General features: G+C 45.0%; 1 protein-coding gene across 4 annotated transcripts in view; it reads right to left on the reverse strand.

The window, feature by feature from the left end:
- The window catches only part of MPHOSPH9 (M-phase phosphoprotein 9), a 311,640-nt gene that overhangs the window by 227,597 nt on the left and 56,780 nt on the right, over positions 1–27,263 (reverse strand). For all 4 annotated transcript variants that reach the window (XM_069214980.1, XM_069214979.1, XM_069214981.1 and 1 more), the window contains exon 5: positions 5,965–6,491. In XM_069214980.1, coding sequence (XP_069071081.1) covers positions 5,965–6,491 — 527 coding nt within the window. The remainder of the gene's footprint in view (positions 1–5,964; positions 6,492–27,263) is intronic.

The following is a 27,263-nucleotide window of genomic DNA, read 5'->3' on the forward strand; positions in this document are numbered from 1 at the left end:
TTAAAATCTAGGATATGTACTGGTGTGTTTTACATGTCCTGATAGTTTAATACTGCTAAATTCGGTTCTCACTATTGCGAGGACTATTTCTTTCATAGGGTAACATAGGGATTTCCTTGAAATATCTTCCAAGTGTAATTTCCCATTGGGAGCAGATAGAGATTGGATTCTGCGGCCTCTGAACTCACAATTTTAAAATAAATCTTTTAGTGAAGTTGTTTTTGAAATTGTAAGTTTGAAAATGCCTTTTTTAGAAAGTATGCATTTTCTTGCCTAACCTTTTTGTGCCTCTGCCTGTCATGGAATACATGTCTGGGTCAGGATGACAGTCAGGCTGGTTGTGTAGTCACTCCAGACAGTCACACAAATGGAACAGGGGTGTGCACTGCATATCCTGATGGGTCTTTCTGGGAAGAGCTGACACTTTCACATGAATTGGGCTGTGCCTGTCCTTGGAGTGTGTCTGGGGCCAGGGCAGGAAAGGAGTGGTCTTGTGCACTACAAAGACTTTCCTTTGAAGTTCGCCTATTCCAAAGGCAAAAATGAGTATATACTGGACCTCTGAGACTGCAACTTTAGAACACTTCTGGACTGAGGACATTCTGCCAGGAAGAAGAGCTAGATGCTGTAGGAGGAGGAACTACTACTCTGCCTGTTGCTTTGCTGTGCTGTGCTGGCCTGCTGCTTATGTCCTGGGAGCGAAAGGACTGGACTTTGCTCTACATCCTGCTTCCAAAGGTTCTCCAAGAGCTCAGTCTGAGCTTGCTGCCAGTTAAAAGTCTCAGGGACAGCAAAAACTTCATCTGCCAGCTCTGTTTTCTCTTGCTGAGACTCCCGACTTGCCAAGTGGTGTCAAATCCAGTTTCTGGGCCCTTGAAATTGAGTTCTGATGTAACCAAGAAGAAAACAAGTACATCAACTCCAGAGCAACTCCAGAACGAGCGCCACTGTCTGACTCTGCGCCGCTGCCTGCACCAGAGCCATGGTCCCCGATGAGTGCAATGACCGTGACCAATGCCACCACACCTCCGAAGTCCTGCCACCGTGTGAGTCCTGAGTGTCGTGTCCCCGACATCCTGGACACCTGACTCCACCACAGAACCTGTTGCCCTGTGGTGTGATCGCGACATCGCAAAGTCTTGACCTGCTGGATTCATTTACCCCACCGGATCATAAGGAACTGATGCCACACCTCCGATGCTGCATCACCTCCCTTGAAACCTTAAGGAACCGACACCTCATCTCCCCTGCCTAGCAGAAAAGAACAGATGCCTCACCTCCCCCGGTAGCAGTAAGCAACTGACACCACACTGGTGGTGGTGGTGATACAAATACTTTACACATTGCCTCTGAGATAATCCTGACTGTTCGCACCTAGCTACCAAGGGGTCGAGCAGGGGTTATCTTAGCTGTGTGCCACCCTTATCCTAACTAGAGTGAAGGTCCCTTCTTGGGCAGGATGCAAACCACTGCCAACTACAGACCCCATTTCTCACAGCCACTTGTTTGAACTTTGCAAATCATTTTCCACTGACTTACCAGAAAACTGAAATCTCAAGAAGCTCTGTATGGAATGAGTGGTTATGAATGGAATAGTCTGCAATTTGTCTCCTCACTAGATGACACCAAGGACAAGTCTTATTCTCTCATTTCAGCTCAAAAGGAGGGGGTCAGTAGATTACAAACTGGCTATCTTGTACAACAGTACTGTGATTCTACTGCTGAGAAGTACCTGGCTCTCTTCCTCAACTCGTTCTTCTGAATTCTCTTTGGGTCAGTTATCAGTTTCAGTGTTCATTTGTACTACTCAGTGCCTACTTAGAGCACTGCACTATATTGCAAAAGTCTCCTTTAAAGGCTCAACAATAATCTTACTATCACAACTTGGGCAGTGAACACAAGAATAAAAGGATAGGTAAGGAGTGCTTCTTCTTAACAAAAGAAAATATTAATAATAATAATAATAATAATATCTTTCCACAACAGATCAGAAGGATTATGTTTCTGACACTGCTATGCAATCAGGACAGTGATTCATGTGGATTCCTTAAAAGGGAGATGCAAATTCATTCAAGTAAGGGGTTATGCATAAGTGCACAATTCCTGCTTTGCTTTTCTTTTCTGGAGGGAAATATGAGAGGGCTTTCATCCGATTGCACAGTATATTGTCAACATTTAATTCTAATGAGTTTCACTTTTAGAAAGACAAAAGCTGATACTTGCTATAGTGATTTATTAATGACAATTTTCCAAAAACATATTCAGAACTACTGAAATATTTTCCAAGGTCATGCACATGGGGTGGGACACTCTACCATTAATGATCATCAAAGAAGATTCCAGAGTCTAGAGGTGAGTACAACAGCCACTTTCTTTGGGGCTCTCACAACTGTTCCCGCTTCTTTGCAAATGGGCCACACATAGCCAGTGGTCCTCCAAGTAGTGCAAGAAGATTCATGAAGGACAGCACCTTAATGACGCAACAGCTGGTAGAGTCACTGGAACCTGTACCACAGCTCACGTTAACCTTGTAAGGCAAAACACTCCCCAGGAGCCCCAGCCTTGTACAATATGACGTGAGCTAGGAGAGGGATGTGCCTCAGGCTGTGGCATTGATGGTGAGAGTAGTAAATCCTTTTTTTTTTTTTTTTACATCTGTGAATGTCTGGTTCTCAGTTCCTTGTGCTGGAGAAAACCTTGGACACAGTGGTGGGGGTGAGTTTTACAAGGGGAAGCCCACAAAATACTTGAAGTAGGATCTTCTGTGCATGATGCGAAGTAGAGCAGCCTATCACAGAGGGCGAGGCATGAACAGATAGACCTTTGTGATGGTAACACAGACTCAGGCGACAGAGATAGCTGCCGATCAGACAAGGAAATCAAGGTATATTATTTTTAGTTAAAGCAGCCGATTCTATTGTGGAAACACACATTACACTAACAAGTCTGCAAAAAATGTAGAAAGAATTTCTCAGCTTGAGGGAATCAGCCTACCTGTTGAGTCCTGCAACATAATTTCAATCAGTAATTTGTTAAGTGTGCTATTCTATTCACCCGGAAGGGTCTCAAGGCGCTGGGGGGTGGGAGGATTTGCTACTGTTCAAAAAGCCAGGTCTTGAGGCGCTTCCTGAAGGTCAGGAGATCCTGGGTCATACTTAGGTTGACAGGGAGGGAGTTCCAGGTTTTGGCGGCAAGGTGGGAGAAGGATGTGCCGCCGGTTGAGGTACAGTGAATGCGGGGGACGGATGCAAGGGTGAGGTTGGCGGAGCGGAGCTGGCGTGTCGGGACGTGGAAGTTGAGACGTTCATTGAGGTAGGCCGGTCCGGCGTCGTGGAGAGCTTTGTGGGCGTGGATTAGGAGTTTGAAGACGATCCTTTTGTTGGCGGGTAGCCAGTGGAGGTCCTTGAGGTGGGCTGAGATGTGTGCATGGTGAGGGAGGTTAAGGATGAGTTGTGCTGAGGCGTTCTGGATGCGCTGGAGTTTCTTCTGGAGCTTGGCCGTTGTTTCCACGTAGAGGGCGTTGCCGTAGTCCAGTCTGCTGCTGATGAGGGCGTGGGTGACCGTTCTTCTGGTTTCTACGGGAATCCATCTGAAGGTCTTGCGGAGCATTCGAAGGGTGTTGAAGCATGAGGACGAGATGACGTTGACTTGTTGGGTCATAGAGAGCGAAGAGTCCAGTATGAAGCCGAGGTTGCGTGGGTGGTTGGCGTTGGGGCCAACCCTAGAGTGGCAGGCCACCAGGAGTCGTCCCATGCTGATCTGTTGGGGCCGAAGATGATGATCTCGGTCTTCTCCGAGTTCAGTTTGAGGCGGCTTGCTTTCATCCAGTTGCCGATGGCGTGGAGTCTGGTGTGGAGGTTGTTCTCGGCGGTTGCGGGGTCCTTCGTGAGAGAGAGAGGATGAGCTGAGTGTCGTCTGCATAGGAGAAAATGTTGAGGCCGTGGGATCGGACGATGTTGGCGAGTGGAGCCATGTAGACATTGAAGAGGGTGGGGCTGAGAGAAGAACCCTGTGGAACTCCGCATATGGTCTTGGTGGCCTTAGACAGGCACAGAGGGAGGTGCACTCTTTGGGTTCTTCCAGAGAGGAAGGAGGTGAGCCAGTCTAGGGCTCTGTGAACAATGTCGGCATCGAAGAGGCGTGTGCACAGGGTGTGGTGACAGACAGTGTCGAAGGCTGCGGAAAGGTCAAGGAGGATGAGGGCGACGGTTTCACCTTTGTCGAGCCTGCTCCTGATGTCGTCGGTGCAGGCGATGAGGGCGGTCTCGGTGCTGTGGTTTTTGCGGAATCCGGACTGGGAGATGTTGAGTAGGTCGTTGTCCTCCAGGAAGCGAGAAAGTTGGTTGTTGACTATCTTCTCGATCACCTTCGCAGGGAAGGGGAGTAGGTAGATAGGTCGGTAGTTTTTTAGGTCTTCGGGGTCGGCTTTGGGCTTTTTGAGCAAGGCATTGACTTCGGCGTGTTTCCAGCTCTCCGGGAAGATGGCGGTCTAGAAGGACCTGTTGATGATGGTCCGGAGCTGGGGAGCGATTATTTGTCTGGCTTTATTGAAGATGTGATGGGGGCAGGGGGCAGCCGGAGTGGATGGTGCTCATGGACTTGGTGGTTTCCTCATCGTTGGTGGGGGTCCAAGCGCTCAGTACGTTGGTGTGGCAGTGTCCGATGGGGTTGACCTTGGCAGTGGTGGTGGTGGTGGTGGGAGACAGCGGTGCGAAGCTTCCATGGATGTCTGTGATCTTGCAGTGAAAGAAGGTAGCAAAGGAGTCGCAGAGGTCTTGCGAGTGGGGTGGGTCGGTGGAGCAGGACTTGGGGCTGGTGAGTTCCTTGATGATGCTGAATAGTTCCTTGCTGTTGTGCACGCTGTTGTTAATTCATTCTTTGTAGAAGGATCTTTTGGTGGTCCAGATGAGCTGGTGGTGTTTGCGGATGGCTGATTTGAGGGCGGCGAGGTTGCTTTCTGATTGTTCTTGGCGCCAGATCTTCTCGGCTTTCCGGCATTCTTGTTTGGAGGCCTGAAGGTCTGCGGTGAACCAGAGAGCTTTCTTGTTGGCACGGGTGATGGTGGTTTTCTTGAGTGGAGCGATGGTGTTGGCGCAGTCGTCGAGGCATTGTTTGAGGTTGAGGGCAGTGGTGTTGGGGTCGTTGGTTGTGGGTGGTAGGGCTTGGGTGAGGTTGGAGATCAATTGGTCCTTGGAGATCTTGTTCCACTTGCGGTGGGGGATCCAGAACTGTTGGTGGTGGCTGGTGGGTTTCAGGAAGCAAAAATTAACACAACGGCGGTCTGTCCAGTGGAGTTCGGTGGTGAAAGTGAAGGTGATGTGGCTGCTGGAGGAGAAGATGGCGTTGAGTGTGTGACCGGCTGAGTGGGTGGGAGCCTATGGTGTCGGCGAAGTGAGGTCGGGGGACTGGTGGTCTGTAGACGAGGGTGATCCGTGATCCATGGAGGTAAAACTCTCCTTTTCACCAAACCTGAGATGATCAAAACTTATCTGGACAACATAGAGGACAGCTCTTAGATAGTCTGGTATTTAGTCCATTTTCCACTGCCAGACTCTGTGTTAATAAGTGGATAAAAAAAAAATACTTCCATGACGCATTCATATTTTTTTTGTGTAGCTTCAAATACTGGAGGGATGCTCCAAGCATGCCTGTGTGCACTGTCCGTTTAGCCTCAGGTTCACAATGTATTAAAATAAGACTACCTGTTTTGATGTGGCATAGAAGTGCTGCTGAGGATTTTTCCACTCCAACATCCACAAAAAATGATCATAGTCAAGGCTGTCCTAACACTTACAAACCAGCTACTTCCACAAGAAGAATCTGATATTTTCAAATCGGAGAACCCCTTCCTTGACCCACCAACCACTAAAACTATTTCACGGGAAGATATATACATGTAAATCCTCAAACAGAATTTCAACACACTGAAAATAGAAGCAGTTGGTTAACCAATATTATACTCACCATTTCGAATTTTCGGATTCATTGACCTTATGCATTTCAGAGGTAACAGAGCAAGCTAGCCCTTGGGCAAACTGTTTGCAATTGCTTGGCTGATCAGGCTTTGAAGCCAGGCTCTCTTTTTCCGTAGATTGCAGGTTTTCAATTCCATCAAATGTTAATCTGAAACCAACATCTCCAAGCTCCTTAGAAGTGGTAACTTCACGTCCCACAAACTGCCTGCCATTCTGTTCATATTTAACAACTACAGGATTAGGCTGAGATAAGGAAATTGTGCCATAACCACTGGTCATTGAAATACTGTCATCAAGGCTCTCCTGAATTTTCCGACCCATTTCAGATTCACCAGAGCTGCTACATTGATTGCGAATTGATCTGTTTCCTTCAAAGTTTCCAGAAGACTGTCCTGCACAAATGTCCCACAAATTCAAGTTGTTGGCAAGTTTGGTTGAGGGGTCTCCTGCACCAGGCTTCCAGGAATTGCTACTACTCTGTAACTTCACTAAATGTTTTATCTCATCCTGTATAAGCTGAAAGTGAACAGAGGACAAATGTGTTAAATATCAACCATGACAAAGCTGATTTTAATGCTCCATGAATCAGCAACTTAACTCAATGCTATCTATAACAACAACACACAGTACCACCATATTTAAGAAAGACAATTAGTTTACCCCATTGAAACGTTTGATATGCTGATGCAACCCTTGTGCATCCAATTAGGTACTGATGAGGGGTTGTCAGTATGTTGTTGGCATACTTAAAATGCAATAAGTGCAAACAAATACAAATTAGACAGCACAAATCAAGCAAAACAGAAGCCATAGGGCTGGTCACTAATCCGATCTAAAGGCTTCACAAAATGAGCCTTCAATAAATGTTTCCTTAAACACATCACCACACAATTAGTATTCAAATACAATAAGGCACTACAAAGTACAAGTTACTTACCTTCGGTAACAATATATCTGGTAGAGTCATATTCTAGTTGCAGATTCCTTACCTTTTGAATTCCTCCAGGCGTCGGACTGGATCCGGAGACTTTTTCTTCGAGCAGTACCTCTGCGTGTTGTTAGGTGGCATCGGTCGACTCCGCGGGCATCGCGGTCATATATAGGCGCCACCCCGGCACGCTGACGTCAGTTTCTTTTCACGACTTTCCACGCCAGAAGTGCGGTAAGGAATCTGCCACTAGAATATGTCTCTACCAGGTATATTGTTACTGAAGGTAAGTAACTTGTACATCTGATAGAGACTTCTAGTTGCAGATTGCTTACTTTTTTAATAGATACCTGAGCAATACCATCCCCGGAGGTGGGCTGGGAACCAAGATCACACCAGTAAGTCCTCTAGGACCGAACAACCAAAGTACCCGTCCTTAGGGACCTGACTGTCCAGGCAATAGTGCTTGGTGAATGTGTGCAGAGATGCCCACGTGGTTGCCTGACAGCTATCCAGGACTGGAACGCCTTGTGCTAATGCTGTGGTAGCTGCAGTTGCTATGGTTGAGTGAGCTCACAAGCCCTAAGGGGGTTGCTTCTTTGCCAAAGCGTTACACATTTTGATGCATAGGAGGACTGTAGGAAGTTAGCTCTATATATACTATTTCAAAGTGAGAAATAGCGTGCACAGAGTCCAAGGGTTCCCCTTAGAGGTAAGATAGTGGCAAAAATAGATAATCCTAATGCTCTATTTTGTGGTAGTGTGGTCGAGCAGTAGGCTTATCAGAGGGTAGTGTTAAGCATTTGTTGTACACACACAGGCAATACATGAGGAACACACACTCAAAGACTTACTCCAGGCCAATAGGTTTTTATATAGAAAAATATATTTTCTTCGTTTATTATAAGAACCACAGGTTCAAGATTTACAAGTAATACTTCAAATGAAAGGTATTTCACTTAGGTACTTTAGGAACTTTGAATAATCACAATAGCATGTACAGTTTTGGCAAAAATGGCAATAATCTATTTTAAAGGTGGACTTAGTGCATAAATCAACAGTTCCTGGGGGAGCTAAGTAGAGGTTAAGTTCACAGGTAAGTAAAACACTTACAGGGTTCAAAGTTGGGTCCAAGGTAGCCCACCATTGGGGGTTCAAGGCAACCCCAAAGTTACCACACCAGCAGCTCAGGGCCGGTCAGGTGCAGAGGTCAAAGAGGTGCCCAAAACACACAGGCTTCAATGGAGAACAGGGGTGCCCCGGTTCCAGTCTGCCAGCAGGTAAGTACCCGTGTCCTCGGGGGGCAGACCAGGGGAGTTTTGTAGGGCACCGGGGGGGGACACAAGCAGGCACAGAAAGTACACCCTCAGCGGCAAAGGGGCGGCCGTGTGCAGAGTGCAAACAGGCATCAGGTTTTGTATAGAAAGCAATGGGGGGACCCGGGGGTCTCTTCAACGATACAGGCAGGCACAGGGGGGGCTCCTCGGGGTAGCCACCACCTGGGCTAGGCAGAGGGTCGCTCCTGCACTGGAGTTCGGGTCCTTCAGGTCCTGGGGGCTGCAGGTGCAGTGTTGGTTCCAGGCGTCGGGTCCCTTGTTACAGGCAGTCGCGGTCAGGGGGAGCCTCTGGATTTCCTCTGCAGGCGTCACTGTGGGGGTTCCGGTGGGGGGGGGGTCGTCTCTGCTTACTCACGGGCTCGCAGTCGCCGGGGAATCCTCCCTGAGGTGTTGGTTTTCCACAGGTCGAGCCGGGGGCGTCGGGTGCAGAGTGGAAAGTCTCACGCTTCCGGCGGGAAACGTGAAGTCTTTAAAGTTGTTTCTTAGTTGCAAGAAAGTTGCAGATTGTTGAACAGGACCGCTGTTCATGGGAGTTTCTTGGTCCTTGGTTGCAGGGCAGTCCTCTGAGGCTTTAGAGGTCGCTGGTCCCTGTTGGATGCATCGCTGTTGCAGTTATCTTCGAAGTTGGGAGACAGGCCGGTTGGGCTGGGGCCCAAGCAGTTGTTGTCTCAGTCTTCACTGCAGGGCTTCAGGTCAGCAGTCCTTCTTCTTGTTAAGGTCGCAGGAATCTAGTTTCCTAGGTTCTGGGGAGCCCCTAAATACTGAATTTAGGGGTGTGTTTAGGTCTGGCAGGGCAGTAGCCAATGGCTACTGGCCCTTAGGGTGGCTACACCCTCTTTGTGCCTCCTCCCTGTGGGGAGGGGGGCACATCCTAATCATATTGGGGAAATCCTCCATCCACAAGATGGAGGATTTCTAAAAGTAAGGGTCACCTCAGCTCAGGACACCTTAGGGGCTGTCCTACCTGGTGGGTGACTCCTCCTTGTTTCTCTAATTATCTCCTCCAGCCTTGCCGCCAAAAGTGGGGGCCGTGGCCGGAGATCTCCACTAGCTGGGATGCCCTGTGGCGTTGTAACAAAAGGGGTGAGCCTTTGAGGCTCACTGCCAGGTGTTACAGTTCCTGCAGGGGAAGGTGAGAAGCACCTCCACCCAGTACAGGCTTTGTTCCTGGCCACAGAGTGACAAAGGCACTCCCCCCATGTGGCCAGCAACATGTCTGGTGTGTGGCAGGCTGGCAGAAACTAGTCAGCCTACACCGGAAGTCTGGGTATGTTTTCCGGGGGCATCTCTAAGATGCCCTCTAGGTGTATTTTACAATAAATTGCACACTGGCATCAGTGTGCATTTATTGTGCTGAGAAGTTTGATACCAAGCTTCCCAGTTTTCAGTGTAGCCATTATGGAACTGTGGAGTTCGTGTTTGACAAACTCCCAGACCATATACTCTTATGGCTACCCTCCACTTACAATCTCTAAAGTTTTGCTTAGACACTGTAGGGGCATAGTGCTCATGCACTGGTGCCCTCACCTATGGTATAGTGCACCCTGCCTTAGGGCTGTAAGGCCTGCTAGAGGGGTGACTTACCTATGCCACTGGCAGTGTGAGGTTGGCATGGCACTCTGAGGGGAGTGCCATGTCGATTTAGTCATTTTCTCCCCACCAGCACATACAAGCTGTTAAGCAGTGTGCATGTGCTGAGTGAGGGGTCCCTAGGGTGGCATAAGACATGCTGCAGCCCTTAGAGACCTTCCCTGGCATCAGGGCCCTTGGTACCAGGGGTACCAGTTACAAGGGACTTACCTGAGTACTAGGGTTGTGCCAATTGTGGAGACAAAGGTACAGTTTTAGGGAAAGAACACTGGTGCTGGGGCCTGGTTAGCAGAGTCCCAGCACACTTTCAAATCATAACTTAGCATCAGCAAAGGCAAAAAGTCAGAGGGTAACCATGCCATGGAGGCATTTCCTTACAAGGACCCATCGTGAGATGGTTCTCTTTTGCACCGCCTTCCCTTTCTTCAACACCACATATCCTACAAACAGTTGATCGTCCGCCCGGAAGTCTTTAGTACGATCAAGGTAGAACGCCAACGCTCTTTTCAGGTCCAGGCGGGAGAGTCTCTCCTCATGTGAGGGATGTGGGGGTGTGTAAAAAGTAGGCAAGGTGATGGATTGTCCTACATGGAAGGGTGTTACTACTTTTGGGAGAAAAGAAGCCCTCGTGCGGAGTACCACTTTGTGAGGCTGTACTGCCAGAAAAGGTGGCTTAGATGACAGAGTTTGGAGCGCACTTACCCTGTGAGCAGAGGTAATGGCAACCAAGAAGGTAGTCTTGATGGTTAGGATCCGTAAAGGGCAGCTATGAAGCAGCTCGAATGGAGTGCACATCAGATATGTGAGGACTGAATTTAAATCCCATTTCAGGATGCTAAATGGGATAGGTGGGAAGAGATGTGTGAGGCCTTTGAGAAACCTCCTGACAATGGAGATTTGAATAAAGAAGGTTGGTCAGGTAGTCTCAGGAAGGCAGAGATAGGAGAAAGATAGCCCTTGAGGGCCCAAGGCAGAGCCCTGTTGGGCAAGAAAGAGAACAAAGAGCAGAAGTTCAGAAAGAGGTGCAGAGAGAGGATCGACAGATTTGTCGATAAACCATGCCACACATTTTTTCCAACGTCAGGCGTGTACCGTTTTAGTGGAGGGACGCCTGGCTGCCAAGATCACTTTACAGACTTCCGGTGGAAGGACAAAAGCCATCAACTGTAGCCGCTCAATCTCCACACAAGGAGGCGGAGAGTGGACAGGTTCGGGTGGATGACCCTCCCCTGCTGCTGCCACAGAAGATCCTCCTGAATAGGCAGTCTGATCGGAGGAGCTATGGCCATGCTCAAGAGCTCGGGATACCAGACTCTTCGTGTCCAGTCCTGAGCCACCAGGATAACTTGGGCCCAGTCTTGCCTGATCTTCTTCGGAAATCTGGGCAGAAGTGGTATGGGCAGAAAGGCGTACAGGAGGCCCGAGCTCCACTCAAGACGAAAGGCGTTGCTGAGCGAGTGCCGCCTTGGAAACTCCAACGCGCAAAACAGCTGACATTGCGCGTACTCTGCGGAGGTAAAGAGATCTAAACAAGGATCTCCACACTGCTGAAAGAGACCTTGCATCAACTCCGGATGGAGACGCCATTCATGATCAACTATGCATCGTCTGCTGAGTTTGCCTTCTCTGGCCTTCAAAGAGCCCGCCAGATGTTGAACCACCAGGGAAATGCCTTGATGTTCCAGCCAAGTCCAGAGACAAGGAGCCTCTTGACAAAGAGTCCACGACCCCACTCTGCCTTGTTTGTTGCAGTACCACATGGTGGTGCTGTTGTCCATGAACACTTGCACTGCTTTCCCTTTGAGAAAGGGAAGAAATGTTTTCAATGCTAGTCGATTCGCTCGGAGCTCCAATAGATTGATATGAAGCGCGGATTCCGCCGGAGACCAGAGGCCTCTGATGCCATCTGGCCTTTTGAACCAGCAGGATGCAGGAGGCCATGAGGCCCAGCAGACTCAGAGTCATTCTCACCGAAATCCAGGACAGAGGCTGAAACATCGGTATCATAGCCCAAATATACTGGACTCGCTTTTCGGGAGGATAAGCTTGAAACTGCACTGTATCCACAACAGCTCCTATGAAAGGGAGCATCTGAGAAGGAGTCAGGTGTGACTTAGGCATGTTTATAGTGAACCCCAGCGAATGTAAGAGGTTCGCCGTAGTCTGGAGGTGGGAGATGACTTTCTGGGGCGTATCCGCCTTCAACAGCCAGTCGTCGAGGTAAGGGGAAGATTGGGACCCCTAAACTGCGAAGATGAGCTTCAACCACTACCATCACCTTCGTGAACACCCGAGGGGCGCTGGTAAGGCCAAAAGAGAGCACGGTGAACTGAAAGTGCTCATGGCCTAACACTAATGTTAGGTAATGTCCGTTGGCCGGCAAGACGGGGATGTGGAAGTATGCATCCTGCAAGTTCAACGATACCATCCAGTCTCCTGGGTCTAGGGCAGATAAGCCAATGTCAGCATCTTGAACTTCTCTTTTTTGAGAAAGAGATTGAGGGACCAAAGATCTAAGATAGGACGAAGGCCCTTGTCCTTCTTTGGCACCAGAAAGTAGCAGGAATAACAACCATGACCTACTTCTGACGCAGGGACCCTCTTTATAGATCCCCTGGCTAAAAGAGCTTTGACTTCCTCACGGACAAGTGTCATATGATCCTTCGATATGTGGTTGAATGAAGGTGGCATGGCTGGAGGAGAAGTCTCGAAAGGGAGGGAGTAGCGCTTCCGAACAAACTGGAGGACCCACCTATCAGTGGTAATGGATTTACAGTGGGGCAGATGATGGTGAATGCTGCCACCAACTGGTTCCAGGTGTTCCAACGGACTAGGAAGGTTTGGAGCTTGAGGAGGGAGGGGCAGGGGTGGACTGGGCGACAAGCTGGCTCCCTGATACCTGAGATCCTGGGATCCAGTGTCTGCGGCCACGCAGGGGCTGTATAGCATGTACAGGTCGATGGCTCGGTGGAAAATGACGTGGTTGGGTGCCCCTTCCGAAGCCACAAAAGGGGTCAGAGGCTAACTGGTGGGGTCTAGGGGCAGATGCGAGGCCAAGGAACCAGGCCATGGCTCGGGAATCCTTGAAGCGCTCGAGCGCAAAGTCTGCCTTGTCTCCGAAGAGACGGGTGCCATCAAAGGGCATGTCCATCAGCGTTTGCTGGACATCCAAAGAGAAGCCAGATGTTCTCAGCCAGGTGTGACGTTTTAATGCCACCGTCGATGCAACCAATCTGCCTAGAGAGTCGGTCGTATCCAGTCCACAGCGAATGATGAACTTGGCTGCATCTATCCCATCTGCGAGTGCTTGGGAGAGGACAGTCCGGTCCTCCTCCGGAACTGTAGGCAGCACCTGCGCAACCATATGCCAGATAGTATGGGAACAGCGGCCCAAAAAGTATGCAATATTCACGGACTGCAGCGCTAGACTGGTAGAAGAAAACATTTTCTTCCCCAAATTATCCAGTCTTTTTGATTCCCTATCGGGGGGAGGGGAGCGGTAGGGAATGCGCCAGAGGTAGAAGAAGAGGAGGCCTGGATCACAAAGCTCTCAGGCATGGGGTGTTGGGTGAGGAATTTCTGGTCTGTTGGCGCAGGCCGAAGGTGGCGGGCAATTGTCCTATTCACAGGAGCCTCTGTGCTGGATCTGGACGAAGTACCCAAAATGACATCAGTCAGTGCCTCATTAAAAGGGAGGAGGGGTTCCGATGTGAAAGACCCCAGCTGAAGCACATTGGGTAGGATATTAGGCCTAACCTCCACAGAAGGTAGCTCGAGATCCAAGACCTCAGCCGCCCTTATCACAACCATGGAGTAAGTGGCACCCTCCTCCGTAGCGACGGTAGGGGGAGAGAGCATACCAGTGTCAGGGGAGGTCTCTAGACCACTGGCATCACCCAAATCCTGCACCCAGTCCATTTGGGGGTCAAGCTGGAATTTTAAAGGGTCCAGCGGCCCCTTTAAACTCTCCCCGTATCCATACCCATAAGTATAAGGGTCTGGATCAACCCTGGGCCCAGTAGAGACCATAGAGAACGGAATCGGCATCGAGAGAGGCCGTTCTGGCTCATAGGGTATGAGAATAGGGTCGACGTCAACTGGTGGCCCAACCGACGTCGGGAGCGTCTACGTCTGACCTGACACCGGGGAAGGTCGCTGAGGCACGACCGCATCGGGGCAGATCCGAGAATGGAACCAGAGGAGCCCTCCGGAGTCGTGGCCAAAGCCGACGACTTCAAACCCGAAGGGGCCCTCACTGACTCACCTGTGCCCGAGGGTGGGTCGGTCTGACCAAAAAGGAGGTGTATTGCCTCATAAAACTCTTTTAATTGGGTAAGGGTGGCTCCGGCTCCCGCGAAGTCGGGGAGGTATGGGGCGGATCCAGATGGAGGCTCCGAGGACGGAGGCCTAGAGCGTCGACGCTCTTCCCGCGTCACATTGTCCGAACGACTGGGTGAAGTCGAAGAACATTTGTTCTTCATCGACTTCTTTTTCTTATGACCCGAATGTCCCGATGACTTTGAGGAAGAAGAGTGGTGGTGACTCCGCGGCCGGTCTCGAGACCTTCCTCCCGAACAAGACCATGAGCGCCGCCAAGTCGAGTGTTGGGCCACCATTAGCTTTAGGGACCGCTCCCTCAAAGCTTTCGGTTTCATGGCCCGACACTCAGATCACGACTTCGGGTCATGGTCGTGATCCAGGCACCAAAGACACACGAGGTGCGGATCCGTCACCGACATCATTCGGTGACAGGAGTCACAGAGCTTAAAACCGGTCTTGCGGGACCATCCCTCGACGCATCCACGACCTCATCAAAAATCATCGACAAAAATGTCATAATAGTCAAAAAGTGACTGAGGTAGCTCTTCTCAGGATCTGCGTGAAGGCTGGCGCAGAAAGAAAAGAACTGAAGTCAGCACGCCGGGGTGGCGACTATATAGGACCTCGACATCATCACGGATAACACGACGCCACAGGTACTGCTTGAAGCAAAAGTCCACGGATTCAGTCTGACGCCTGGGGGAATTCAAAAGGTAAGGAATCTGCAACTAGAAGTCTCTATCAGATTGTACTTTATAATATTACAAATCACAAAGGAGTTCTGCGACTATACAGAAGCATGCAGCCACAGGCCAACTGCATCTTTCTGAGGACAAAGAATTGGGAGGGGACTTGTAATATTCTACAAATATTCAGTTGGGCTGTATTACTCCATACGATAACAAAGGTTTCCACACCTTCTCACCCTAAAAAAGATAAACAGTTCTCCCAGATAAACCATGAATTGCACAATTCTTGTTTTCCCTTTGGATTCAGGGATTTCCAGTTTTCAGTTTCCAATATAGAAATTAATGCAAACTCTGAAATGAGAAGCAAAAATCAGAGAAGTGAACACTTATCACACCTTATAGGCTACCACCCTCCTTTCTTATGAAGACATCTCAAAGGCCTTCACGTTTGCTGCTGCTATGCTGTGGTATGGGAATGGTCAGAGGCATCAGGAGAATGTGATACCAAAAAGGTTATGGTGACCCCACCCTCAGGATAATGCAGACATGTGCAGCCTAGATGTAACCACACACTATGCCTGCCAGCCGTGGCCCGCCAATGGTAGAGATAGTAGTAGAGGTATTATGAGATAGCAGTGACAGGATAAGCTTGTCAGTACTGCACATCTTCTGAGGGAGATGTGGAGTTTCTGCCGAAAGGTGTGGTAGGACTGTCTCATTCCATGGGTAAGGGTGCAGAGAAAGGTGGCCTTGAAATCCACGACCCACACAAAGACAAAATTACAGTAATCCTTTGTCGCAAGCTATGAGTGAAATAATGTTCTTATACAATTTCACTCTGATGTCAAAAGTAACTGTAATAAGAAAAACAATGAGATTAGACAACACAATAGGCTCCCACATATTAGAAAATTAAATGCAAAGTAATATCAGGTCCCACAAAGTGTCAAAGAAGACAATCACTACCTGGCAGACCAAAAATGAAAATACAATTTCTCAAATCTATGGTATCCTAAATCACATGCAAAAATTCAGTTCTTGGCCCTTGAAACAATTTTGAGGATGCTGAAGGAACTAGCTATGAGACACAAACATTGAAAATATAAAAATGAGAATCAACCTAGATTCATCATATTAACACCCAAATATCAAGCCTGACAGACAGGAATATAAAATGTATTCCTGGATGGTACAGTCTCTCCTGGGCTTGGCATGGCATATCTTTGTGTGGTGCTCTGTTTTGACTCTATTAGGCCCCTTATCAAACACAAAGGGCTTGTAGTCAACAAGTACAAATGCTAAATCACTGTGGCAAACATCAGAACACTTAATTGCTCTTCAGCAAACTTGGCTCAAGCTAAACTAGTAATGACGGACCTCAACACACCTCACCTAAACTGATGGACCTGGGGTATCCTATGTGGAAGTGATGAACACTGGTGGGAAACTGAGAAGAGCGACACTAATCAACCAGGATGAGACAGCAGTTTTCCTGGGAGAGCAAGGGAATGTGGCACTGGAGGCACATAAATGAGTGCACAAGTAATGATGGCCAAGCAAGTGTGCCACTTAGTTTACTTTTCAGCAACTTTCTGGTGCAAAACAAGCTGTGCTCTGGAAACTAAATAACAAGTCAACTCTTCAACCAATTTCCCTCAACACTGGTGACTTTACACATGCGTAAAGTGTTGATAAATCTGGCCCTTTTTGTTTTCAAAACAAGAGAAGAAAACTGGAACTTCGTAATCAACACTGCATACATTGCTAACAGCCTGTCTTAAAACAACATAAGAAAAGTGATAAGAAAATGGCAGCCAACATTAATGGCTAAAACTACCTTCTCCATTTAGAGGCATCCCAGGGCCTGCACCTACACCCCCACTGAATCCAGTGGACCAAGTGATGTAGTGCTTAATCACATGCCCCATGAACTCAGCAGAGTTCAAAACACAACTTTCAAATCCCTGGAATATTTAAAAGTGAAAATGTACAATATTTTCTCCCTTTGTGAGGGGTCTGCATTTTATATACTTTGCATCTTAGAGAGGTATGACACAACAAAAAACTGTCAAAAGTGGCATGTCAGCATTATACTGGAGGGAGCTTTATGCTTGTGGCAGATATTCCACAAGGAGAAAATCACACAAATAAATTGGTTGTGATCAGTGAATGGAATGTGGTAGTTACTATTCAATGCCTGAGGAGCAATGTTAGGGATCTTTCCATCCTTAGAACTGTCAAGATTAGAGGGGGTGATTAGCTCAGGGAATGAGGAAATTAAGCATTCCAGCTTGATTGCACAATGTTTTGAAGGATGTGTGTTTGTATGAAGAAAAGACCAGTGAAAAGTGACCTCAGAGCAAGCAATGTCACTACGCACTGAAGGCTAGTCACTGTTGAGCTATGGTGTGGGACTCAAGCATATACAGACGAGAGTGAATATTAAGCACATGGGATCAAGGTATTATTAGCCTTGCATTATCGAAAGGATCATTATTCAAAACTAGGGAAACAAAACAACTGAGATGGTTGAAAGTTCTAAAAATTGTATGTGCCCATTTATTGAGATTAATCGGGATGTAGAAGTAAATCTATAATAGGACATCAGGAACCAGACTATTGAGGCATGTGCCCCAGCAAAGGGAGAACAAGAGACAGAGACAGACAGAAAGAGAGAGAGAAACTGAAGAGACAGGATTAAAACAACTTCAAGTTCAAAAGCAAGTTTAGATTGAAACAAAGATGTAAAAATAATTTGAAAACCACAACTCAAAATTGAATTCGGTGATCAAGAGTTATTAGGCATCAACTGTCGCCACAAAGGAAACAAAGGGTGCAGCTAATCAAGTTTTTAAAACAGCGGGAAGGTAACTTGAAAAAAAAAAAACACCTCGAAGCACTGTTAAACCTGTGTATGAATCTCCAGTAATGAAGAAAGTGGCCAGCTCATGAGAGTGCCCAGGTCAAATCCGAGGAGCTTTAGTACTTCATCTAAAAGCCACAAAAGCCACCTGCCCACTCTGAAGGTTGTAGGGGAATTTTTGTTAATAGTTATTAATATCCTTAAAACTACTCATGTTCAACAATGATAATACCTCGTTTACAGATACAGCTCTTCATACAAACATTAAAAACACACAATAAAACAGTGCAGTGTTATTAATTATCCTCATTAGTATAAAATTCACTACTAATTGAGCAATGGTAGTATGTATTGACTGAGGGTGATCAAATATCCTGGGTATCTTGGATTATTAGTAATTAACCTTTGAAGTGTACAAAAGCCCCGGAAGTCAAATCACTGCTTCTGGGCCAAATCATGACTATAGGTGGCAGGAAGTGTGAAAAGTTGGGTAAAGAGAGGGGTGTGGGAAAGCAGTCTGCTAGGCAGAATGGGAGTGCTGGCTATCCTCACATCCTTATGTAGATTCCTGTATTTTTTCCTTCCTGACTCTGTTTTACCCTCGGGAGTGCATTTTATTGCTGAAACAATTCTGGGATGTACAGGAGCCTGCTGACATCCTTATTGTGTTAAAGGTTGCTGAGGGTTTCTGAAGACTACTTTCCAGTTTTCTGTCTGTGCCCTCGCTCTCGGCATGCAGAATGCTCTAAAAGCTCAGGCGCAGAGTGCTAGCCTATCACGAGGTTGTGATGGTCAACTCCTCTCTGAACCGTGTAACCTACTGTCAGTGCCTTGTGAGGGTCTGGTTATGCCTGCTTTCCAGAGACTTCTGACTAACCTTGTAGCAATGATCACAATCATAGGAACCCTAGAAATACTGAGGTATCGTCTGACCACATTTTCTCCCACACTAGGGGGCAGCAGGGTCTAACTGGTACAGTGCGGTGACTCAGCCAGCAGAGCTGTACAGTGTCCACTCTCCAGGGAACTCTGCCACAGTGAGACCATGAAATGGGATCTAGATTACTTTAGTGACAGTGCCTCCAACTCCTGCTTGGTCAATGCTCTAGCCTATGGTGACCACAGTTGCGTGAAAGTGGTGAACTTTTTCTGGCCAGCACTACCTACCGCTGACCAAAATGACCCCTGGTCATAATGTGAAGGACGGTCACTCCCAGTGCTGCCTTACATTTTAACAGAAGCAACACGATCTGAGGAGTTTGAAGCCTTGTTGGTTTGTTACTTTCCTCTTAACTCTGTAAAGAACTTCCACTCTGGTGCTGTATTTCAGGAATGAGCTCCATCTTCTCTCCAACCTTATCAAATAGAGTACTCTGGGAGACGTTGCCTTATCAAATAGAGTACTCTGGGGAGGGTGAGCCAGTGCGCTCTCTCCACCTTGTCCAGTTTTTAATTAAAGGGGATCTCTGCCACGACCTTCTTAGCATTTACCCTATGCAAAGTCATGAACTTCCATCCATGGATCTTCAATCCATGAACAATCCATCCCTTATTAGTGATGCATCTTGTGGCTATTTTGACTCCTAAGTGTTATTCAGTACCTAAAGATTTGGGGTGTATTGTTAGGGTTGAATGGGCGCTCAAGATCCTATATCGAGCAAATTAGAAAAAGAAATGAAAGGTGCCTGCACAGGGGAAACACCCAACCCCTTAAGGTTTGAAAAAACCAAACAAACAGGAAAAACAATGTGTGGCACCTCTCTTATCAAATAAAAAACTTTAGAGTAGTTATTAGAGAAACACACAATCAATTTTAATATAAGTTTAAATTGTCCAAACTAAACCAAACACCGATCAAAGATTTACAGCACTTAGAAATCCATCCGTAGTAATACAATTGTGATCTGATGATACAATTTCAGCCAACACGTGTTTCGTCATGGGAAATTTATTTTCTGAACATTCCCGAACGACTTCTTCAGGGCGATAGGTTGTAAACAAATAACAAAAATTAGGAACCAAAATGCTCCAACTTACATGAAAATATATGTAATAAGGGAGCCCCATTTAAACCAAAGTGAAGGTCTCATGAAGGAGACCAATGTGATGATTCCTTTAGTATTGGTGCAGACACAACATGCGAATCCAAATAAAGTTCTAACAAAGTGCTCCCCACACAAATTACCAAACTAATCTCTTGCTAACCTTCATCCAACTAGTTAAACCAGTGACATCATGCATCTACAATTTAAGTGCCACAACACCCTAGTGTCAATACTTTTCTTTGGGACCTCTAAAGAGTCTCCTTAAATACCTCATTATTTAAACACGTCTCCGAAAATTCATACTTGTTAATCGTTGTTGGATCAAAAAAGGGCATAAGCGTATTCTCATTATATGGTAAGCTGACTCGATCTAATGTATAAACACAGAAAAACCAAAGAGCCTAATGTAATTAAATTATTTCCAATAAACCATAGAGTCTATAACCACTTCTTCCTAACTATAAATCACACCGAGCCCCCATGTGAGGTACCTGACATCCAGTAGTCAAATGGTAGTGTGTATTCGTCTTTTATATCAGACTGTGAAACAATTGAACAAGTTCTCTGAGTAGCAAATACAGAAATCAACAGAGCTCCGAATCAAGCTCCTGAATGTACACAATCTTACAAAGAAATCAAAATTGGATCTTCCATGCTCACCTCATATTAGTAGAATCATTGCATACCGGCGTTGCCTGAGAATGGAAACGCCACGACGCGAGTGCGCGTCTCTTGTGTATTCAATGATCTGACCCGGAAGTAAATATACTTGCAGCCGTCCAAACGTTACCATGCAAATAGAAAGAGGACTGGCCTGTATGAGGATACGCACCTCAAAATCGTTAAGTAACTAAACGGAAATGGAGTGCGTTACCTGGGCAACCAAACAACGCTCCCATGTGAAGACGAAAGGAAAGAAAGACTAATCTCCATAACTACTAGGTTGTGCTGACCTAAAATTAAATATGAATTTAAATTGAGGGAACAGACAGGCATCAAAAACGGGCCAAATTGTAGAAGAAAAATCCCACAAATCAGTCAATCATTCAGCACCTTGTAGTTGTGACTCACAATCAAAATTGTCATTAAACCAAATCAATAAGTAGGAAACATATGTCATGATTTACACCGGTTCAAAAATAGAGCCAATCTCAAACAGTATGATATCCAGTATATCCCTTATAATATCATGTTGGAGAATTTTGGTTCATGATAATGTCACAAAATCTTTATCAATAAAACATAAATTTACAAACAATCAGAATTCACAACACAGTAATATATCAGTAATAACAAAAAGGCAATCATTAAACAGGATTAGAACAATTAATCGCCCAAAAAGAACTCCAATTCCCTATCAGAATTGAGGCCTGATTCAACAGCTCTTAACCTCATGATCCAAAGAGCTTCTTTCTTACGTAGGGCTAGTTCTCTGTTGCCACCACTAGGATCTTTAGGAATGTGTTCCAGTTCGAAAAATACAAAACTCCTATGTGTAGTTTGTAAGTTACAGTCAACAATATGTGCAACTAAAGGGTATCTCAAATCATTATTTTTAAATGCTTGAACATGTTCACCAATTCTAGTTTTGAGTTGGCGTATTGTACTTCCCACATAGATTTTGGAACATTTACAACGTATTATGTACACAACATGAGTGGTGTTACAATTAATCAAAGAGCTTATGTTAAAATGTCTACCTCCCTCAGAAAATTTGCTAATGTTGTGGCACGCCCAACGGCATACTCCACAGCAGCCACAGTTGAAAAAACCAACCAATTTAGTGGAAAGCCAAGTTTTGTGAGGAGAAATGGTAGTAAAGCTGGGACATAAAATGCTTTTCAAGTTTCTACCTCGCCGGTATGTTGTTGGAACTTTATCAGGTAAAAAATCTCTCATGGATTCATCCTGTAGCAGTATACTCCAATGTTTCTTCATATATTTTAATAAAATCCGAGATGCATCATTGAAATCAGTTATAAATCGAATCTTATTCGATTTATCCAACACCTCCCTCCGATCTTTAGTTTTCAAGGTGTCACTTCTCATCAAACGTACGGCTCTAGACTGTGCCTTTTTCACTAGCTTATTCGAGTAGCCACGTGCTACAAATCTTCTGCCCATATCATCAACCTGTTGTAAGAATTCATCATCCAAACTACAATTACGTCTGGCCCTTACTAATTCTGCGAAGGGAATAGAGACTATTTGGTGTCTAGGGTGTGAGCTATTGGCATGCAAAATAGAGTTGCACGCCATAGTCTTGCGAAAGAGTCTACTCTGAATTCTACCATTGGCGGCAAAAATTTCCACATCCAAAAATTCAATGCTCATTGCGCTATAATGATATGTAAATTTAACATTCATGGCATTAGAATTTAGAAAGCTACAGAATTCTATCAATTTTTGCTCACCACCAGTCCAGATAAGAAAACAGTCATCTATATAACGTCCCGAAAACAGTATATGTGTTTGCCATTGAGCAGACATGGGGCCCCAAATCCATTTATGTTCGAACCACCCCATGAAAAGATTTGCATTGGAGGGGGTGAATTTAGAACCCATTGCCACCCCCTGCTTCTGTAAAAAACAAGCATTATTGAATAAAAAGTAATTGTTGGTAAGAATAATATTGATCATTTCAATTAGCATGGCCGTATGTTCCCAGAGACTTGCGGATCTTCTATTAAGAAAAAACCTAACGGCTTCTTGTCCTAAATCGTGATTAATACACGTGTATAGGGATACCACATCCAATGTTACTAATAGCATGTTATTTTCCCACTCAACATCATTCAAAAGACTCAATATGTGTGTGGTGTCCTTTATGAAAGAGGGTAAGTTGTATAATATCGGTTGCAAAAAACAATCTACAAATTCTGAAAGTCTCTCGGTAGGAACTGAGATACCCGATACGATCGGTCTACCAGGTGGGAAAGGTAGACCCTTATGTACCTTGGGTAAAGTGTATAAACATGGGTATCTAGGTTGATCCACCCTCAAATAGAGATACTCATCTTTACTGAGCAGTCCCTTGTCCATCCAGGTACGTAACTTCTTATTGATCGTATAGGTAAGGTTAGAAATTGGATTGCCCTGGATTTTCTCATAGCATGTTGTATCATTCAGTTGCGATAGAATCTCACTATCATAATCACTCTTGTTCATAAAGGACCACGTTCCGTCCTTTGTCCGCTTGTCTGATGATAATCTCTCTGTCTCGTTTAAGTACTTTAAGTGCATCTAATTCTTCGGGATTCAAATTCTTTGTGAATTGTCTAAATTTATTCTTCGCAAGGTATTTGTCATAGTCTTGACAGACCAACTCAAAAAACCTATTGAAACAGTTTAGGCTCCAAGATCTTGGAGTCCAACAGGTTTTCTTCTTTAAACCACTCGGAGTGCTTTTGTTGGATTCAATTTCTAGGTCTTGTAGCACACTTGATATAATATCTGGATCCTGATCTTTTTCAGCTAAAGACAAAATCAGTGCTGTGTCATGTACCTCCTCAATAGATAAAGTACTCAAAGAAGATGTGGCCAGAACTGGTAGAGAACTCTCTACTGGGTGCTGATGGAAATGCTTTTTTAACTTAAGCTTGCGAATAAATTTAAATAAATCTATCTTAGATCTACAAGGATCTCCAAAGGTTTTAGGGCAAAAATTAAGTCCTCTAGCCAAAAGACTCCTGGCTCCTGCAGTTAACTCAAATTTGGAAAGATTAATGACATTAATGGATGATGCTTCATCCAAGCCTACGTTCTCTTGTCCCGGGATCTCGTTATAACCCCATCTCGATCTTTTGATTTTGCCTCCTGTTCCTCTGTTACCCCTCCTTGTTTTCTTGTACCTTTATTTTGGACAAATTTGCCTCGTTTCATCCTCATCAGTTCCTGTAAAAAAGTATTTTCCCCTGAGGTATTATGACCTAGAGCTGACGTACTTGCTATAACATCTGACTCACTATCACTTGTAACCGGAGTACTAATGGAAGTTGAATCAGCGGTGTTGGACATGCTTGATCTTCGAGGAGTAAGATTAACATTAACCAAGTGATCGTATTTACTGGAAAAGGTAAACACCCTGCCTGTCGAGTAGTCTTTTTCATCACGTTTTAATTTCCGTGCTTTCCTTTGTGTCACTTCTTCTTGAAATTTCAATAAAACACTTTCTAAAATTTTATAATTCTTCTCAGTTGCTTCTTTTAAATTTAAACCCTCGATTTCTTTTTCCAAAACTTCAATCTCAGCCTGAAGTTTAGCCACTTTCCTTTCCGCGTTAGTAATTAATATTTACATGAGTTTCATTGAACTAGTTGTAAGCTCTTTGTCCCAAAGAGTTAGTAGGTCTGTATCCAGATCATCATATGTGGGGAAAATTTGGGATCTCAACCCACGAGGGATGCGGTCTAATTTCAAATATTGTTTGAGTGTTGCCCCATCCCACCACTTAGATAGTTCACTTTTCTTCAATCTCTCTAATCTAATGAATTTGCTACGTAAACCTTCATTTTGTACATGCACACTATTGCGAAACGTATTGTGGAATGTAGCCCTCTTGGCTATGCTATCAAATAACTCTTCCGCTAGTTTCGTTCTATCCATGACAAATCTGAAAATACAAACTAGGAGCCAAGCAGCCCCCCTACAAAAAACTGTACCTAAAGATTTGGGGTGTATTGTTAGGGTTGAATGGGCGCTCAAGATCCTATATCGAGCAAATTAGAAAAAGAAATGAAAGGTGCCTGCACAGGGGAAACACCCAACCCCTTAAGGTTTGAAAAAACCAAACAAACAGGAAAAACAATGTGTGGCACCTCTCTTATCAAATAAAAAACTTTAGAGTAGTTATTAGAGAAACACACAATCAATTTTAATATAAGTTTAAATTGTCCAAACTAAACCAAACACCGATCAAAGATTTACAGCACTTAGAAATCCATCCGTAGTAATACAATTGTGATCTGATGATACAATTTCAGCCAACACGTGTTTCGTCATAGGAAATTTATTTTCTTAACATTCCCGAACGACTTCTTCAGGGCTACAGGTTGTAAACAAATAACAAAAATTAGGAACCAAAATGCTCCAACTTACATGAAAATATATGTAATAAGGGAGCCCCATTTAAACCAAAGTGAAGGTCTCATGAAGGAGACCAATGTGATGATTCCTTAAGTATTGGTGCAGACACAACATGCGAATCCAAATAAAGTTCTAACAAAGTGCTCCCCACACAAATTAGCAAACTAATCTCTTGCTAACCTTCATCCAACTAGTTAAACCAGTGACATCATGCATCTACAATTTAAGTGCCACAACACCCTAGTGTCAATACTTTTCTTTGGGACCTCTAAAGAGTCTCCTTAAATACCTTATTATTTAAACACGTCTCCGAAAATTCATACTTGTTAATCGTTGTTGGATCAAAAAAGGGCATAAGCGTATTCTCATTATATGGTAAGCTGACTCGATCTAATGTATAAACACAGAAAAAGCCAAAGAGCCTAATGTAATTAAATTATTTCCAATAAACCATAGAGTCTATAACCACTTCTTCCTAACTATAAATCACACCGAGCCCCCATGTGAGGTACCTGACATCCAGTAGTCAAATGGTAGTGTGTATTCGTCTTTTATATCAGACTGTGAAAGAATTGAACAAGTTCTATGAGTAGCAAATACAGAAATCAACAGAACTCCGAATCAAGCTCCTGAATGTACACAATCTTACAAAGAAATCAAAATTGGATCTTCCATGCTCACCTCATATTACTAGAATCACTGCATACCGGCGTTGCCTGAGAATGGAAACGCCGCGACGCGAGTGCGCGTCTCGTGTGTATTCAACGATCTGACCCAGAAGTAAAAATACTTGCGGGGCAGCCGTCCAAACGTTACCATGCAAATAGAAAGAGGACTGGCCTGTATGAGGATACGCACCTCAAAATCGCTAAGTAACTAAATGGAAATGGAGTGCGTTACCTGGGCAACCAAACAACGCTCCCATGTGAAGACGAAAGGAAAGAAAGACTAATCTCCATAACTACTAGGTTGTGCTGACCTAAAATTAAATATGAATTTAAATTGAGGGAACAGACAGGCATCAAAAATGGCCCAAATTGTAGAAGAAAAATCCCACAAATCAGTCAATCATTCAGCACCTTGTAGTTGTGACTCACAATCAAAATTGTCATTAAACCAAATCAATAAGTAGGAAACATATGTCATGATTTACACCGGTTCAAAAATAGAGCCAATCTCAAACAGTATGATATCCAGTATATCCCTTATAATATCATGTTGGAGAATTTTGGTTCATGATAATGTCACAAAATCTTTATCAATAAAACATAAATTTACAAACAATCAGAATTCACAGCACAGTAATATATCAGTAATAACAAAAAGCCATCATTAAACAGGATTAGAACAATTAATCTCCCAAAAAGAACTCCAATTCCCTATCAGAATTGAGGCCTGATTCAACAGCTCTTAACCTCATGATCCAAAGAGCTTCTTTCTTACGTAGGGCTAGTTCTCTGTTGCCACCCCTAGGATCTTTAGGAATATGTTCCAGTCTGAAAAATACAAAACTCCTATGTGTAGTTTGTAAATTACAGTCAACAATAGTCTGAAAGATGTTCTCACCAATACAGCAAAAACGCTTTCAGACAAAATGGCTAACAATGTGACCAGCTTGCAAACCTCCAATGTAAGACAAGAAAGGTGCCTGACAGAGTAACGGCACTGGAGAAAAGAATGGTAGAGCTGGAAAATACCAGGACAACAACTTCTAAAGCCACTGATGCTCTTGAACATCGCCTGTGCTGGTTGTGGATCTTACAGAGACTATGGAAACTGGGATTATGCTTCACATGTTTCGATTTCTCTATGATGTTTCAATCCTAATCTGCTACCCTCCAGCTCACTCACTGACTGTGCCCACTGAGCCACTGCACATCTGCCCAAACTAGATGCAACATCGCACAATCCTCATTCGCTCTGAAGACTACAGGAACAGGATGGAGGTACTTCAAGTGGCTAGTTTGAAGAAGGATATCTTGTACAACCCTACCAATCTCTCTGACTACTCTGACATCAGACATGGTTCCTTTTTGCCCTTACTTAGTTACAGTAGTTCTCGAACATTGGTTCCATTGGGAGATCTATGTGGTGCCTTTACATTTCCGGAAGGGCACTGTTGGGATGGGTAAAATGGGTATAACATGTTTCAATATATGTAAAGGATTAGTGAACTAGTGCTGGAATCCTCCACGAAATTATAAGGATATGCCTGACTCCTGCCTGGAAAAAAGAGAGGGGCTACACTGCAGTCTTAGCCCCTTCCTTAATTTTCAGTTTACTCCATTAAATTTAAGACACGTCTCTAATCAAGTGTCAAGCTCTCTTTTTCACCGTAAATGTGGTATTCAAGTAACAGACTCACCTGACAGCACCAGGATGCACAAAACCCTCTAAGAAGTTGGTAGATTTATTTTGATGGTTGACAAAC

The sequence above is a fragment of the Pleurodeles waltl genome, chromosome 11 (assembly GCF_031143425.1).
Source record: "Pleurodeles waltl isolate 20211129_DDA chromosome 11, aPleWal1.hap1.20221129, whole genome shotgun sequence".
Taxonomy (NCBI): Eukaryota; Metazoa; Chordata; class Amphibia; order Caudata; family Salamandridae; genus Pleurodeles; species Pleurodeles waltl.